Here is a 15,115-nt window from a genome sequence, read left to right on the forward strand (position 1 = left end):
TCGCGGGCTCCTGGCCGCCGCCGCCTCACCTGCCAGGCGCCCGGCCACGGCCCAATCAGCGGCGGTCGCTCGGCCGCGGCTGCCATGTTCCCCGCTCTGCGCTGCCAATCACTGCGGCGACGGCCAATGGGCGGCGGGGCCGGGGGTCAGGTGACCGCGGGCCATCTGGCTCCCCATTGGCGCGCGCCGCGGGCCTCCCGCTCGGTTTATGTGAGAGGAGTGAGTGATTGACTTTATCAGTCCAAGGACATTACTCTGGAGGCGAAGAGGCTGGGACTGGCGCGGCGAGCGGCGAGGACCGAGCCTGCCTCCTGCCTGCCGGCCGCTAGCCGGCTCTGCTTCTAAGCGCAGTCTAGCCGGGAGGCCGGTGCCGAGGGAGCCTCCTGGCCTCGCGGTTCTGAGCTCTCGGGGAGAGGAAGGGTGCCCGGGGCTGGATTGGCAAACTCCGCCCTCCACTTATTATTTTGCTTATTTTTCTTTGTGCGCGCCTGTTAGTTTGTTAAACCAGATCTAGTCCCAGAGTCTTTTCTCCTCCCTTCTCTCCCCCTCCTTCTCCCCCCTCCTCCCCCCCTCCAGGTCCTTCTACTTCCCCTCCTCCCTCCTATCCCTCTGCAGGAGACTCTCGCAGCGACGGAAAGTTGCAGCCCCTGGTACCGCCTTGGGGGTCTTCCGACAGTGTCCAACCGCCGCCACCCCTCTCCGACTACGACACTTCGGAGATCTCCTTCGCCCGCACCCTCGCTCATTTCAGCCGGATCGCTGGTGCCCAGAACGCCCCACCCATGACGATGCTCCTGGACGGAGGCCCGCAGTTCCCCGGGCTGGGAGTGGGCAGCTTCGGCGCGCCGCGCCACCATGAGATGCCCAACCGCGAGCCGGCGGGCATGGGTCTGAATCCCTTCGGGGACTCGCCCCACGCCGCCGCCGCCGCCGCCGCCGCCGCTGCCTTCAAGCTGAGCCCCGCCGCGGCTCACGATCTGTCTTCGGGCCAGAGCTCGGCGTTCACGCCGCAGGGTTCGGGTTACGCCAACGCCCTGGGCCATCATCACCACCACCATCACCACCATCACCACGCCGGCCAGGTGCCCAGCTACGGCGGTGCCGCCTCCGCCGCGTTCAACTCCACGCGCGACTTTCTGTTCCGCCAGCGCGGCTCCGGGCTGGGCGAGGCGGCCTCAGGTAGCGGGCAGCACGGTCTCTTCGCCGGCTCGGCGAGCAGCCTGCATGCTCCGGCCGGCATTCCCGAGCCCCCCGGCTACCTGCTCTTCCCCGGGCTGCACGAGCAGGGCGCCGGGCACCCGTCGCCCACCGGGCACGTGGACAATAACCAGGTCCACCTTGGGCTGCGCGGAGAGCTGTTTGGCCGCGCCGACCCGTACCGCCCGGTGGCCAGCCCGCGCACGGACCCCTACACGGCCGGCGCGCAGTTCCCTAACTACAGCCCCATGAACATGAACATGGGCGTGAACGTGGCGGCCCACCACGGGCCTGGCGCCTTCTTTCGTTACATGCGGCAGCCCATCAAGCAGGAGCTGTCGTGCAAGTGGATCGACGAGGCTCAGCTGAGCCGGCCCAAGAAGAGCTGCGACCGGACCTTCAGCACCATGCATGAGCTGGTGACACATGTCACCATGGAGCATGTGGGGGGCCCGGAGCAGAACAACCACGTCTGCTACTGGGAGGAGTGCCCCCGCGAGGGCAAGTCCTTCAAGGCGAAGTACAAACTGGTCAATCACATTCGGGTGCACACGGGCGAGAAGCCTTTCCCGTGCCCCTTCCCGGGCTGCGGCAAGATTTTTGCCCGCTCCGAGAACCTCAAGATCCACAAGAGGACCCACACAGGTAAGGGGGAGGGCGGGCGGGCGCGGGATTCGCCGCCGCACCGCTTCCCCAAGCCGACTTTCAGCGCCGGGGAGAGGGGGGTGGCGGCCAAAGAGAGGGGCGGCGCCCCGCCAGGGCCGTTCGAAAAAGTAGCGCTGTCAGCGTCCCTCCACCTCTCGCCCTCCCCGCCCCGCGGCGCTTTTGCCCAGTTCTAACTTCCCCGGCCGCCGGCTCTGCGGTCTCGGGAACTAATTGGAACCTTCTCGCGCCCAGGAACAAACTGGCGCCGCCTCTTTTTGTCTCTTTCTGGGTAACTGTGAAGGGACTCCGAACGTGTGGAGAGGAATTGCTTACGAGCGACTTAGCTCTCGGCACACAGTCGGGGGAGGCAACCATAGAAATGCTAATGAAAACTAACTTTCGGTTACTTCCGCTCTTTTTTACCCTTGATTGGCACATCTCCTAATTAAATGACGGATACTTTTGTCAAACTATTTTTATTTGGAGTTCCAGGTTCAATTCAGTCCTCCGGGAGGAAAGCTAAAGTAGAAAAGGCACCACAGTTTCGTGGCTTGTTCAGAGCATCTTGTAAAACTGTCCGGATCCCCTGGATTTATATAGTTTTCTCTTTTCGAACGTTAAGTACGACGACCCAAGCTTTTTAATACTGGGCTTAGCAAAACCGCTGCATTTGAAAGAGGCAAATTAAAAGGTACAAAGGAGGAACTAAAAGGGATTGTCCCGTCCCGGTCCATTGTCCCGCCCGGGCTGGGCTCCTGCGCCGAGAGATCGGCGGAAGGTGGCCGCGCTTTGGAGGCCCTGGGCCGGGTCGGGGGGGTACCGCGACTCAGGGGAAACTTTGGAAAGCCGGGGGCTTTCCCATCCTGCGCGAGAACAAAGGGACCGGCAGGTTCTGGGCCGGCCCGGCCCCACCCCCGCCCCCCGACCGCCGCTCCCCCCGCCCCCCAGCAGGCTCGACCGGCGCGCTGCATTTTTCTCCAGGGAAAAGAGATGCCACGGCCGCCCCCAGTCGGCGCTCCCTCTCCGGGAAGACCGCCGGACGCTCCGTCTCCCGCTGCTCGACCCCAGGAAGCCCCGGCCCTGACCGTGTTTACCCCTCTTTGCGTTTCTGCCTTTTGCAGGTGAGAAACCTTTCAAATGTGAATTTGAAGGCTGTGACAGACGCTTTGCCAACAGCAGCGACCGCAAGAAGCACATGCATGTGCACACCTCGGACAAGCCCTATATCTGCAAAGTGTGCGACAAGTCCTACACGCACCCGAGCTCCCTGCGCAAGCACATGAAGGTAATTACCTCTTTATTAGCGGTCGGCGGTTTATAAACACTCGGCCCGACACCGGGCTGCGGAACGGAAGCGCCCGCGCTGCCAACCCTGTGTCCTCCACGTTAAATCCTATTTGCTCCAGCGTTGACACCTTGAACCCATTTTGGGGACCCAGAGGGGGGCGGGGGAGAGCACAGTGGGGAGGAGGAGGGAGCGGAGGGAACAATCAGTTGTTTACTGGGAAGCTCTAACCGGGCTCGCCAGGGCTGGAGGTTGCAGGGGCCGCCTCTCCCCGCTCAGCCCGCGGTGAGAACCGAGAGTGCCCGCGCCGAACCCGGGGGGTGCGTGGTTCACTGGCTCTTAGGCTTCCGATAAAACAATGGGGCCGAGGAGCGCGCTGTGAGTCCCAAGCATTTGTCTGAGACCTCGCAGCGCCCAGGGCGCCCGTGCCACCTTTCTGTGTACCTGCTTTGCCAAGCCAAAGCGGGCTTGGCGAAACCTGGGCCCGGAGTATTTTAGAGGGCCCCTGAGGCTTCGTGCTTACCCCGCTCCATCCGCGGAGAAAGCGTTTTTTTGAAGGGGCAGGAGTAAATCGGAGCGCTTTATTCCTTTTTCATGAAGCCATTCTTAGGACTCAGACTGTTTTGTTGGCGAACATCTTGGGGTTTTCTAGACATCGGTAATGTGGAAATTAAAAAGAGAATACCAAAAACCAGCAGCATTTCTCTTTTAAGTGGGTCACTGGGCGGTCTTGCTCTTACAGTGCTCGAATTCTGCTCTTGTTTTTGCTTGCACAATGCCAGTTGGAATTATATTCATTATAATATATACATGTTAATTTTAGGTTCATGAATCTCAAGGGTCAGATTCCTCCCCTGCTGCCAGTTCAGGCTATGAATCTTCCACTCCACCCGCTATAGCTTCTGCAAACAGTAAAGATACCACTAAAACCCCTTCTGCAGTTCAAACTAGCACCAGCCACAACCCTGGACTTCCTCCCAATTTTAACGAATGGTACGTCTGAGGACAAACACAAACACAAACCCTGTTAACCATAGAATGGACCAAATGCATTTTAAAAAGAAAACTGAGACCAATCAGATGGAAATGGAGTTTTAAGGCAAGAGGCCATACATAGGGCTACATCTTGTTCATTGCAATTGTCCAGGAAGGCTTTGGGGCAAGATCCAAAAATAGTCATGCCCTTTTCTCAGGATTAGAAAATATGTTTTGGCATTTGAAGGATTTAAAAAAAAAATCTTTTCACTGCATTTTCTTCCCCTTTCTCTTGCTCTCTGCTCACCCCATCCCTGAACGCCTTCAGTTCATTTTAACTCTTGTCCTGTTCCTTGAGAGGAAGTTACAGAAGGCTTGGTGGTGGTGGTGGTGGTGATGTTAAAATTGATGGAAACATCTTCGCCTTAGTGGTGATTGTTTAAACTCTCACAGTCTTAAACCGTGCCAAAGTCCTGTTATGTCTTGAACTTTTCCTCAAAGCATTACACTTGTGAATGTATTTTTGTCGAATGGGGTCGAAACTGTTGTTCAGTATTTTTTCAGGCTGAGGATGTGATGTTACTCTACACAGATTGTGACGTTTAGTATACAGTTGCCTTTTGTAAGAACTTTTTTTTTGTAAATACATATCCATTGATGCCATATTTATCGTTTGTAATTTAATTATTGCTACAAGTGCCGGGAACTGAACAATATTTATGGATAAATGTTTTCTAACAAATTCTGTACAGCTTTTGATTATAACCGCTTTAGCATTAAATTTTATTGTTTTGAAAGAAGAACACAATTTACAATTTTTGAACCACTGACTCCTTTCTCTTGTTTTGTAACAGCCTCCTTCTACAAAGAGGAGACGTGAGCAAATGAAATCTTGTTTGTTGGTATTTATAACTCACTCAGATCCCTTTTTTAATTGTTAAATTATTTTTCTATTGCAGTATAGATTCCTTACAGTGTCAGTTTCCATCTGGGAAGACCCTCCTTTCTTTATCTCTAGCTCAGATGGTTGTTTAACTACGAGTTTAAATGTGTTTGTCCTGGATTTTCGGCATGCAAATCAAATATTACTGATCAATTCAGTTAGTGGCCATGACATCTCAATCTTGTGCTTCAAAGACTGAGAAGCTGGATTTAATCATCCCTGCCCTACATATATAAACATAAGGTAACCTAATGAGTTTTATGTCCCTTAGTTTTTTTATTATCTTACATAAAAATGAACATTGTGGCAGGATGCATGTCTGTCTGTCCTATTGAGAGATCACCCATATACCTATATATGTTTGTATCTATGACTTATCTAATCTGTCTATCAAATCTATCTAGCTTTCTATATATTTTCAAAAGTAAGCATACGTCTGAAACAGTGGTGATGAGTAAGGCCAGTTGAGCCGTGCTTACTTATGATGAAAGTGCTTCTTAAAAGAACCATAGTCCATTTACAGTTTTGGAAGGCAAAGGATGGTTTGTTTTGCTGTATATAGTCCAATTCGTAATTATCACACTGATTCATAAAATTTTTATAGCGGTGTAATAACTGCAGCGGTTCTGAAATGATATTATGGAAAGAAAAAACATTTGCAAAATATGTATTTTTAAAGTTCATGGTTTGTAGGCAAAGATGTTAAGAGCATTGTTTCCATTAAAATCAATAACAATGAAAAATGGTTGTTTGCTTTGTGATAAAATATTAACAATCCATTTAATCTTCAGCGAAGCAACTCATTTGGACAAACAGTTCTTTTACAGTTGTCATTTGAAAAAGAAACTGATTACTCTTGGGGGGGAGGGGTTGGAGTGGGTAGAGTATTGAGAGAGGTTTCTCTTTTTTTTTTTAAACTAATTTAGGGTGCTATTTAATACTGAGAGCCCAATCTCTGCATGAATAACCAACTTGCAAATCAGCAAATAGAATGGTGGAGATAAGGAATTGTAAAGAATTTAGAAATGTAATGAATAGGCTTAAGTACCTCCTTCTCTTGGAAGGGGCAGTGCTCTAGGTTTTTTGGTGGCAGTCAGTTTGGTATTATACATAATCATTTTGAATTCTAGAATTTTGTTTATTGTTCTTTTTGAAGAAATAAAGTCTTGGCACATCTATTTATAACATTTTTGTATTTGGTGCCTGATTTTTTTTTTCCATGTTCAAATAAATCAACCTTAAATTGAAACGCTCAGAGAACTTCTGATGATTAAAAGAAACTTTGATTCCCTGGATACAGTCGAAGCAGTCTATTTTAAGTTATCTACTGATCTTTGTCAACAATTAATTATTGACAGTTTCTAACTGCAAATTGCTTTGAATGGGATTTCTTGTGGAGAATGGGTTTTTTTGCACTTTCCTCCACCAATAGACAAGGCAAGGGCCTGAATGCCACGAACCGATTGGGATGACTTCGCAAAGTGATGAGCAGGTAACCTGGTCAGTCTACCACGCCTACTCCAAACATTCCAATCTTGACCTTGACATTGAAGGTGCTGGACCAAATTCCTATTTCAGGATTTTTCCTTCACTTCAAACCAGAGACCATTTTAAATGCTCAGCAAATTTTCAGAAAGCTTATACCCATAAGATTTGCTTTAAATGTGTTCCAACTGAAGTCTAAATGTTTTTCTTCTGAAATACGTGTTGAATTTCCAGTTTACTGTTTTCTCTATGAATTCCCTCTCCATGCCCAACTTAACCTAACTTTAAATGGCAGTAGAGTGATGGGTTGGTTGCAAGATTTTTTCAGAAACTTGCTTCTCCCACTCTCCCCCATGCCAGTTAACTATATTAAACATCTCCTTAGGAGACAAAAAGAGGAGTTTGATCTTTCCTTGCTAGGCTTGAAATTATTCTACCACAAAATTTTACAGCAAAGCATTGTGTCCTAAGAGGGGATGATGCTATTTAACAATGATGATAACCAGTGTTACGATAATATAAAAGTTTTGCCCGGCTACATGATTTCCTCTAATATGGGTGTAGCATCGTATTTCTCTTAATAGTCTATCCCTCTGCCCTTGTCATTTGTTGCAAAGAAAAATTTATTCACAGATTTTCTTCCTATAATCTGAATCTGGGAGTGCACATGTACATTCTTGAATTTTCAGTAAATACCTTAAAGGATAAGCCCCCCCCCCCACCAAAAAACCCCCTTGCAACCCTAAAGATAGATCAGCTGAAAACCATGAATGTTAGCTGGGTTCTTAGTGATCTGCCTGTTCTTTTACTTCTTGCACCTGGTAAAGCCTTTGGTTAAAAATCCATTATCTTTTCCAAAATGGGTGGTTGAAGATTTCCAATGTTGGGTGGGGAAGGCGGAGGTGTCTATTTCCACGCCGACATAAGTCTGGGCTTCATCCAGTTTGGAAGGTTAAAGATCAGGGACCGGGCTAAGCAGGGCAGTCAGTCTTGGCTACTGCGAAGCTTGGAGAGCAAGCAGGGACCGCCTCCGCTCACAAAGCCTCCCAGGAAAGTTGTGTTCGAGACTTCCTCGCCCCTCCCCCCTCCCTGCCGCCCGCGGTCTCCTTGCCTCTTCGCCCCTGCCTCCCTCTCCTTCCCTTATAAAGCCCCCCAAACAAGCGAAAAAAGTCCAAGGGCCTCTCTCCACTTAAGTTTCTGAAAGAATAGCCACCGGCGTGCCCATCCCCTGAAGCGTGGGGTTTCCGCCTGGCAGCCAGGCTGGTTTTCTCTCGGACTGTCTGCCCCTCGAGGCTTAAGTCTAAGTCGGGCTTTGGCCCGGGACCAGGCCGGGCGTTGCGGGAGTCGGGGCTCCAGCCCGAGGCCCCCGGGCCCCTCGTCGGGGCGCCCAGAGCCCGTGCCCACGTACCGAGTCCTCGCGAGGCCCGATCGAAGCTGGGGCCGGGGGGAGGGGACCTCATTTCCTAGGGTCAATTCTCCCGCGGTCTCGGCCCGCTGACCCTTTGACCTCCACCTACAGGGCCCTTGGCGGCCGTAAGCCGGCGGTCGCCCGGGCTCCGAGGACGCTTCGCGCCCCATCGCCTCCCGGCCTCATTAGGCCGGCAGGGCTGTAAAGCAGGAATCAGCCGCTGCCTAATCCGGACCTGGGGTCAATACGAGCCCAAACAATGGTGAGCTCCGAAGGCCACAGCGCAGCGCTGGCCGCAAACTTTGTGTTCCATTCATTTTTTTCAGGCGGTGGCGGTGGCGGTGGCGGTGGGGGAGGAAGGGAGGTGCTCGCGCGCCCGAAGGCCGATCCCGGCTCCCGGGGCTCTCAAGCGAGCGTCCTCGCGCTCGGCCCTCCGGGTCTCTTCGCCGCGCCAGGGACTGCAGGGGGGACGAGGCCCGGGGCCTGGTTGGCGGCCCGCGCGAGGGCCCGAGGGCCGGTCCAGAGGGGGCTGCCCCCGCGCCGAGAGCAGACTTTGAAGTGGGTTTTTAGCGCGCACGTGTGAGAGCCGCGCCGGGGCCGGAGCGGGGACCCGCTGGGAGGAAAGAGGAGGCTCCGGCCCGGGCCCCAACCCCTCCCCCGCTCCCCGGCGCCCCAGCCTTTTCAAGCCGCGGCCGGGGACCCGCCGGCCTCCTCCGCCCGCGCCGCGCGCAGGCGCACAGCCCGCAGCCGTCGAGTCGGCTTCGGCTGCGAGGGGGCGGCGGGGGAGAGCTGAAAGCCGCTTTGGCGCGCCGCGGCCTCGGCCGGGCCGGGAGCGCGGCGGAGGGGAGGGCCGGGGGCCGGGGGCCGGTCTGGGGCGGCTCGCGGGTCGGGAACATGGCGGCCGGATGCGAACCCCCGCGGAGCGCAGCGGCGCGCCGACTGCGGGCTGCCCCGCTGTTGTGGGGCTTCAAGTCCCTTGTTCTTCCTCGGCTCGGAGCGCCTCGCGGGGGAATGTAGGTCGTGGCGGCCGAGCGGCAAATTGTTAAGACACGGAAGCGAAGAAGTTCTTCCAGGGCATCCTGGGCGTGGGAAGTTGGCGAGCCTCTGGGGGACTGGGGTCCCCGGGGGGACTGGGACCTGAAACCCACCAGAGGCCGCCCCGCCCTCCCGTCGCGACCTGAAACCCTTGCCCCGGGCCCTCGGGCGTGGGGGTGGCCTTTGGAGCTTGGCGCTCGGGTCGGGATCCCCCAGCACCTTCGAGGCTCGAGAAATGCCAAGGAGTGGACACTGTTCTCTTCCAGGACAATGGCGGGGCCCGTGAGCCGAGCACGGAGGCACCGTTTGCAGCCAAAATGCCCTGGATGAGCGACGTGGACGTGCCAGTGCGAGTTCGAACCCTCCACGTTGCTCAGGCCCCATTTTCTGCATATCTCATTTAAACGCGGGCCTATGAAAAATGGCACTGTGTGCGCTTTGTGTGTGTGCTGGAACAGCTGGTGGTCTTAGGAAAAAAGCAAAAAAAAAAAAAAAAGCCATGATTCCAAAAACTTTGATTCCGCTTTCGCTTAACTGCCTAAATGTTGGCGTGTGAAAGAACCCCTGGTAGCTCAGAGATCTCGAATTCGTGTTTTCCCTGCAGAAAGATGCTGCAGATTCGCCTTCAGATGTCTTTCATGAGAATAAAACAATGTGGGATTTTTTTTTTTTTTTTTAAGTACAGTTATTGACCTCCGGCTCCTTTAGGAAACTAAGCGGTACGAATTCTTTCAGGTTGCGTCTTCGTGGAGGCCAACAGCTAAACGAAAAGACAGCCTTTCTGGGGCTGCCCACGGTCGAGCGTTTGGGCTCCTGAAGGTGTCGGGCAGTTCCCGTGGGCCACCTTGGGAAGGGCCCCAGGTGGGTGGGCAGGTCATTAGCAAAGCTGGCCCAGATCTGGGGGGAAATCTGCAAAACAGTGCCTTTATCTGCAGAGAACAATTGATGGGGTTGTCTTTCCTCCTTTTCAGTGCACAAAGAAGACGGCTTTGGAGCAAGAATTTGGAATATGCATTTAAGTTGTCGTGCTTTGCATTGGAAACCCCTGGGCAATTAAAATAAGCATGCCTTGTAGTATTTTCTGTCCTTTTCTTATGTGTGGTTCCTGCAAGTCAAAGGGGCCGGAGTCCCTTCTGCAGTTTGGAAACTTGTTTTGAAATGGCCACCAAACAGATTTCCCCCCCTTTGGGTGAAGTTTCCTCCCAGGGCTCAGGCACTCCACCCCACCCCCTAACTGGACTAGAGTATTGACATCTTTGAGAGATCAAAGGAAGGAGATGGTTGCCTGCTGTATACTTTATTTTTCCATGCTGTAGTTTGAACCCTGAGGTTTGGGCTTTTTTCCTGGTTAAAATCTCTTGGTACCAAAAAGTGTGGAAAATGCAAAGTTCATTAACTTGAAAAATTTTTAGCCAATGGCTAGGCAGTTTGTCTCTTTGAGAACTGCAGAGCCCAGATTGTCCCTGGAGTTGACTTTAAAATCAAGCTAAAGATGCACTGGTGAGCTATCTCCCCTGGATACCTGCGGTGTTCTTTGGGTCATTTGATATGGTGAAACTGCAGTTAATTTTCACAGGGGTTATGTGAATGGAATTTCTGCAGAACTGGCTGAGTGATAAATTGGTAGAACTCTTATATTTGTTTGAATGACAACTCCAGAGGGCACTGCTTTTCCCACTGAGGTTTGGTTTCTACCATAACCATAGAAACTTACAGCTTGAAAAACACTAAGTTTACAGGAAGCATTTAAAGGGCAGGATGTTCAGAGCACTTGGACTAATAGTAACTTAACACAGGAGCAGCGCTGCTTTGAGTAAGATTCCTGTTTCCAAAAGTCTGTTAAAACTAAAAATATATATATTTCTTTAAAAATCATCTAACAAAGCAAACAATTTTGTGTATTTTAATGTGATGACAGTTCAACCAGTTTGCTAATCTGATGACTAGAGGAGTGTGAGTTCTGTGGTAACTATAAGAACAGCCTTCACCAGATGGCAAGTTTATAATGTTTGTTTTCGAATTGGATGTGTGCATTGTCCAGTGTATTTTATTAAAACACAATCTATGTAAAGACTGTTTGAAGGTGTTAAAAATAAAGGATTCCGTTGTGTTTTATTATAAACTAGTATTTAAAACAACATATCCGGTAACGTTTTACGAATTTTTTTCTAAGAGTAAATGTAGCCTGTTTTGACCTATCTGCAGTTCACTTTTTGTTCTTTTGCCAGTGTTGTCCTGCTTGGTATCCGGGACAGTCTCTAATTCCTGACGAAGAACTTGATACTGACGTTGGTATGCAGCAGCCAGCCCTCCATAACACTACCTATCCTAAATGCAGGGTTAATGCCGAACCTACTGTGCAAGAAATGATTTACTGATGAGGTTTCAAAGAAAACCACATCAATTTGGATGTCTGTTACCTTGAAGGGATCATTTTAAGAGTAGTAGCTTCCTCCCTAGGTATAAAAAGACTATTTTCTTCTTTTGGTGGATTTCATTCTGTGTTGAGCAATCATTTGTGAAATGAAAAAGCAAAAAAGCACCCCCCCAACCCCCCGCCAATTTAGGATCATAAACGGGAAGACGGAGGTGAAGACTGGCCTAATTCATAACCCAGGGTGTATTATCTCATGCATTGTGTTGACCTTGTTGAAAGTCTCTTTCAAACACCTGCATTCCACATGTAGAACTCAAGTGTTTAAAACTAGAACTATGAGTGCTTGTTTTGTGAATTTCATATTTGTGTTCAAAAAGCAGTACCCGGGATCCCTATAATTGATGTTTGACGTAAATAAAACCATTTAAATTATTTTTTGTGATTACTGTTTTATTACAGTGCCAGCTATAGCCCCTAAATAACCTTGATTAACCTGTTGACTTCGGACAATTTATATTCTGTTCACATCTTTTCACGATATAGCTTGGCTTTCACGAAGCAATAAACTTGGGGGTGGGGGCAATCCACTGAACAAAGCCCAACCAACTGTTTTGCGCTCACAGTGTTTTCCCAGAGGGACTCCGGGCTAGGTGCTGGGCAGGTCAGGGGGAGACGTCAGAGTCAAGGATCGATTGGGATGCGTAGAAGGAAAGACTGGTGGTGGAGTTTGGAGAAAAAAGAGCACTGGAACACCACTGGTTGGGTGAGAGAGAGGAAAAAAACAAAGCTGAGAATAACCTTAAAGGAGAAAGGAAGGCCTCTGGAAAGGGGGCATGGCAGCACAACACATTACATGTACATTATTCAGAAGCTCCGAAGTGGTTCTTGGGGCAGACAACTTGGCAAGCATTGATTAGAACACTTATAGAATCATGGAATATAGGTGTTATTAAAACACAAGTTGTCGTTAATTAACTGTAGTGTTAGAGAGGATGAAGACACTTCACTGAAATTCTTCGAACTCCAGATACTTGATTTCTCATTTTAAATTTAACATCTGTAATCTAATCTGTGAGTGGCCATCATTCTATTTATTTGACATGATTATGCCATGATGAGGTATTGTAAAATTGCAGCCTGATAGAGTATATTGCTATTGGTTCTTTAGATCCAGTTTTATTAAAATTTCTGCTAAGTAGACTGATGATACTGTAATTTCTTTAAGTAGAAGGAAAAACTGCTCATCACCCTCTGATTTTTGTCTGTTCATTTACATCTGGAATAGGAGTACAGGCCAGCCAAGAAAGACTATGATGCTTGGATTCTTAGCTGCCTAGAACTTGACATTCCCCCCAGAAAGATGTTGGTAGAATTTTTTGTTTTGTTTTTAAGAACAAGAACTGTGTTCTCTCAGACAGGCAGTGGAGTGTTATAATGGGATTATTAAAAAAGCCCTTGGAAAGGTAAACTACCAAGTTGCCATGAGCCAGCTGCACTGTGATAATAATACCTCCTAGGGTTATTCTAAGGATTAAGCAAGAAAATGTCCATAAAGAGCCTGGCACAGAGTAGGCCCTGAACAAATGTTAATTCGCTTCTTTTCCTCTTGCAGGTAGCTATTGTTTCATTGCTCTGGGGTAGATTCCTATTTTCCATATTATGGACTATTTTACTAAAGACATAGAGTGAGTGATTTGTACGGGGGTACAAATGAATGCAGTGTTCAGAAAATAGATGGAGACTTAGGGCGTATAAGAAATACTGCGTTTCATAAGCGTAATCACTAGATCAGGCATGTGGGTTTATGAACATAGCTATGAATATTTAAACACACAAAATTAAAATGTTATTAAATGCCTGTTGTTCATTATCTTCCAATGAATACTTATTCTTAGATAAAAATAAGTTGTGTACTTCAAACCTGTAAACAGTGTTTTAATGGTTTACTTTCAATTTGACACAATTTTCGCTGTAGTCAACAGCTTCTTACTACATTTAAATTAAATGACAATTTCATAATGTGCAAATTGGCATTCGCATTTAACAAAAAGATTAAATCGTATGATGTCTTAAATTATTCAATTCCCCCCTTACGAAATTTATGTTAGTATTATGCGGGTTGTGACTATAGAGTAATGAGACTGATTTTCTTGTGGGGCTTGGAAACTAGCTCTGAGGGCAATTCCCAAGGAGGAGTCCCCGAAATGTTTTGACCAACGTCAGCATCCTTAGAATAAGTTTACGGATTCCCTAGGTGATGGCCTCGCTTCGGAGGAGAAAAAACAAACATCGGCCACCAGTCTTATTTCTTTACGGCCATGCTTTTGGTTTTATTATGTTTTAAAAGGATACCCTGATTATTTTATGTTAATAAAATGGAGGCTCGAGTGCAAGCGTAGAAATGCCCTATTACTGCATTATGAAATGCATTTTTTTCTCAGTTATAGGTCTCTATGCAGTAAAACAAAACAAAAACACCAACACACGAAGCTCTTCCCAGATGAACTGCGTGGGGAGTATTTCTTTCCTTCCCACTGATTTTGGGGACTTGGAGCTTTCCAGAGAGGCAGCACTGCTGAATGATAATGGCTTTTGAACGGAGGCCTGGGGAATTTTCCTTATTCCTCTCTCTCTTTCCTCCTGACTCTGCCCCACTAGAAGCGGGGTTCGGCCGTGGTGTTAAAACGTATTGGGGTATTGGTTGTCACCGAGTAAGAGCAAAGTTATATTAAATGACCAGTTTGGAAACTGATGTCGAGTGTAGTGCTGTAGTGCCCCCCGTGGCCAGGTCCTCCTATGGGTGAGATCATTCTAGAGCCTGAAAATCCAGTCAGCACAGCCTTTTCCTATAGAACAGGGATGGATGGGGCAGGAGAAAACCCTCTTAGATTCTTAGAGAAGAATCTACGTTCCCGCTCCTGGGTTTTTTGGGGGTTTTTTTTTGTACTTTGGGGGGAAAAGTCATTTAAAAAAAATTGAGTCGTCAGGAACTCCATTGATGAAATAAAGAAAAATGTCATTGCCAACACTTCCCGCTGTAAATGCCCCAGAGTCAATAATAGGAGGCTCTTTGTGGTACCGATAAATAAATGCCTGTTAACATCTCCATATAAATCCAGTGCATGGAACTTGTTTACGAATGATTCACTCATGTTACCCAGCCAGAACTTACATGGAAAAGCTACACTCGTATTCTATTTTTGCAGCGAATCATCAACAGAGTATGTTGGTGGGTCAGCTGATAACGTTTCTTTGGAGACTTTGCTATTCTTTACAAAAATACCCAGCCAGGGTATCACTGAGATGTGACATCGGATTGGTTGTAGGGATAACCCGATAAAGAAGGTGTTCGGTTAGCGTCTGACCATTGACATTTTAAATGAAGATGTTCAGTTGGGCAACATCAGTGATTTCAATTGATTCATCAATCGCCAGTATCTAGCAGCCATCATGTTTCACTTTGCTAACAAGCTGATATCCCACATCTGATGCCAACGACTCTGGTCTTTCAAACAAATGACATGTTTGATAAAGAAATCTTTTCAAAATCATTATGCACTTCAGCATTTGTCTTTTCTTCCAGCACAGCATCTGTGCATCTGTTCCATCAGGCGTCTATTCCTTGATCATTTCTGAGCCTTCCATGATTTTTGAGCCTGATTTGCGGGTATATCAAGGATGTGAAATGAAGCTTCTTCCATTGAATGTTCCACTGAAACACAACGTTTATGTTCAAGGCACTAGATTAATCTTGTGAATGAGTCG

At 48.7% G+C, this 15,115-nt stretch overlaps 1 protein-coding gene across 3 annotated transcripts; it reads left to right on the top strand.

The window, feature by feature from the left end:
- Positions 234-12,370, top strand: ZIC3 (Zic family member 3). Of its 3 annotated transcripts, none has more exons than XM_013983895.2 (3): positions 234-1,842; positions 2,964-3,127; positions 11,202-12,370. In XM_013983895.2, exons 1-3 carry the CDS (start codon positions 783-785, stop codon positions 11,349-11,351), a joined length of 1,374 nt encoding a protein of 457 aa, XP_013839349.1. In that variant the 5' UTR covers positions 234-782; the 3' UTR covers positions 11,352-12,370. The 3 variants fall into 3 exon arrangements, 2 of the variants coding, with proteins under 2 accessions (XP_013839349.1, XP_001927777.1); XM_001927742.6 differs by lacking the exon at positions 11,202-12,370 and adding an exon at positions 3,951-6,231; XR_002340714.1 differs by lacking the exons at positions 234-1,842; positions 2,964-3,127 and adding an exon at positions 8,112-8,200 and having other exon boundaries at positions 11,202-11,296.

The sequence above is a fragment of the Sus scrofa genome, chromosome X (genome assembly GCF_000003025.6).
Source record: "Sus scrofa isolate TJ Tabasco breed Duroc chromosome X, Sscrofa11.1, whole genome shotgun sequence".
NCBI lineage: Eukaryota > Metazoa > Chordata > Mammalia > Artiodactyla > Suidae > Sus > Sus scrofa.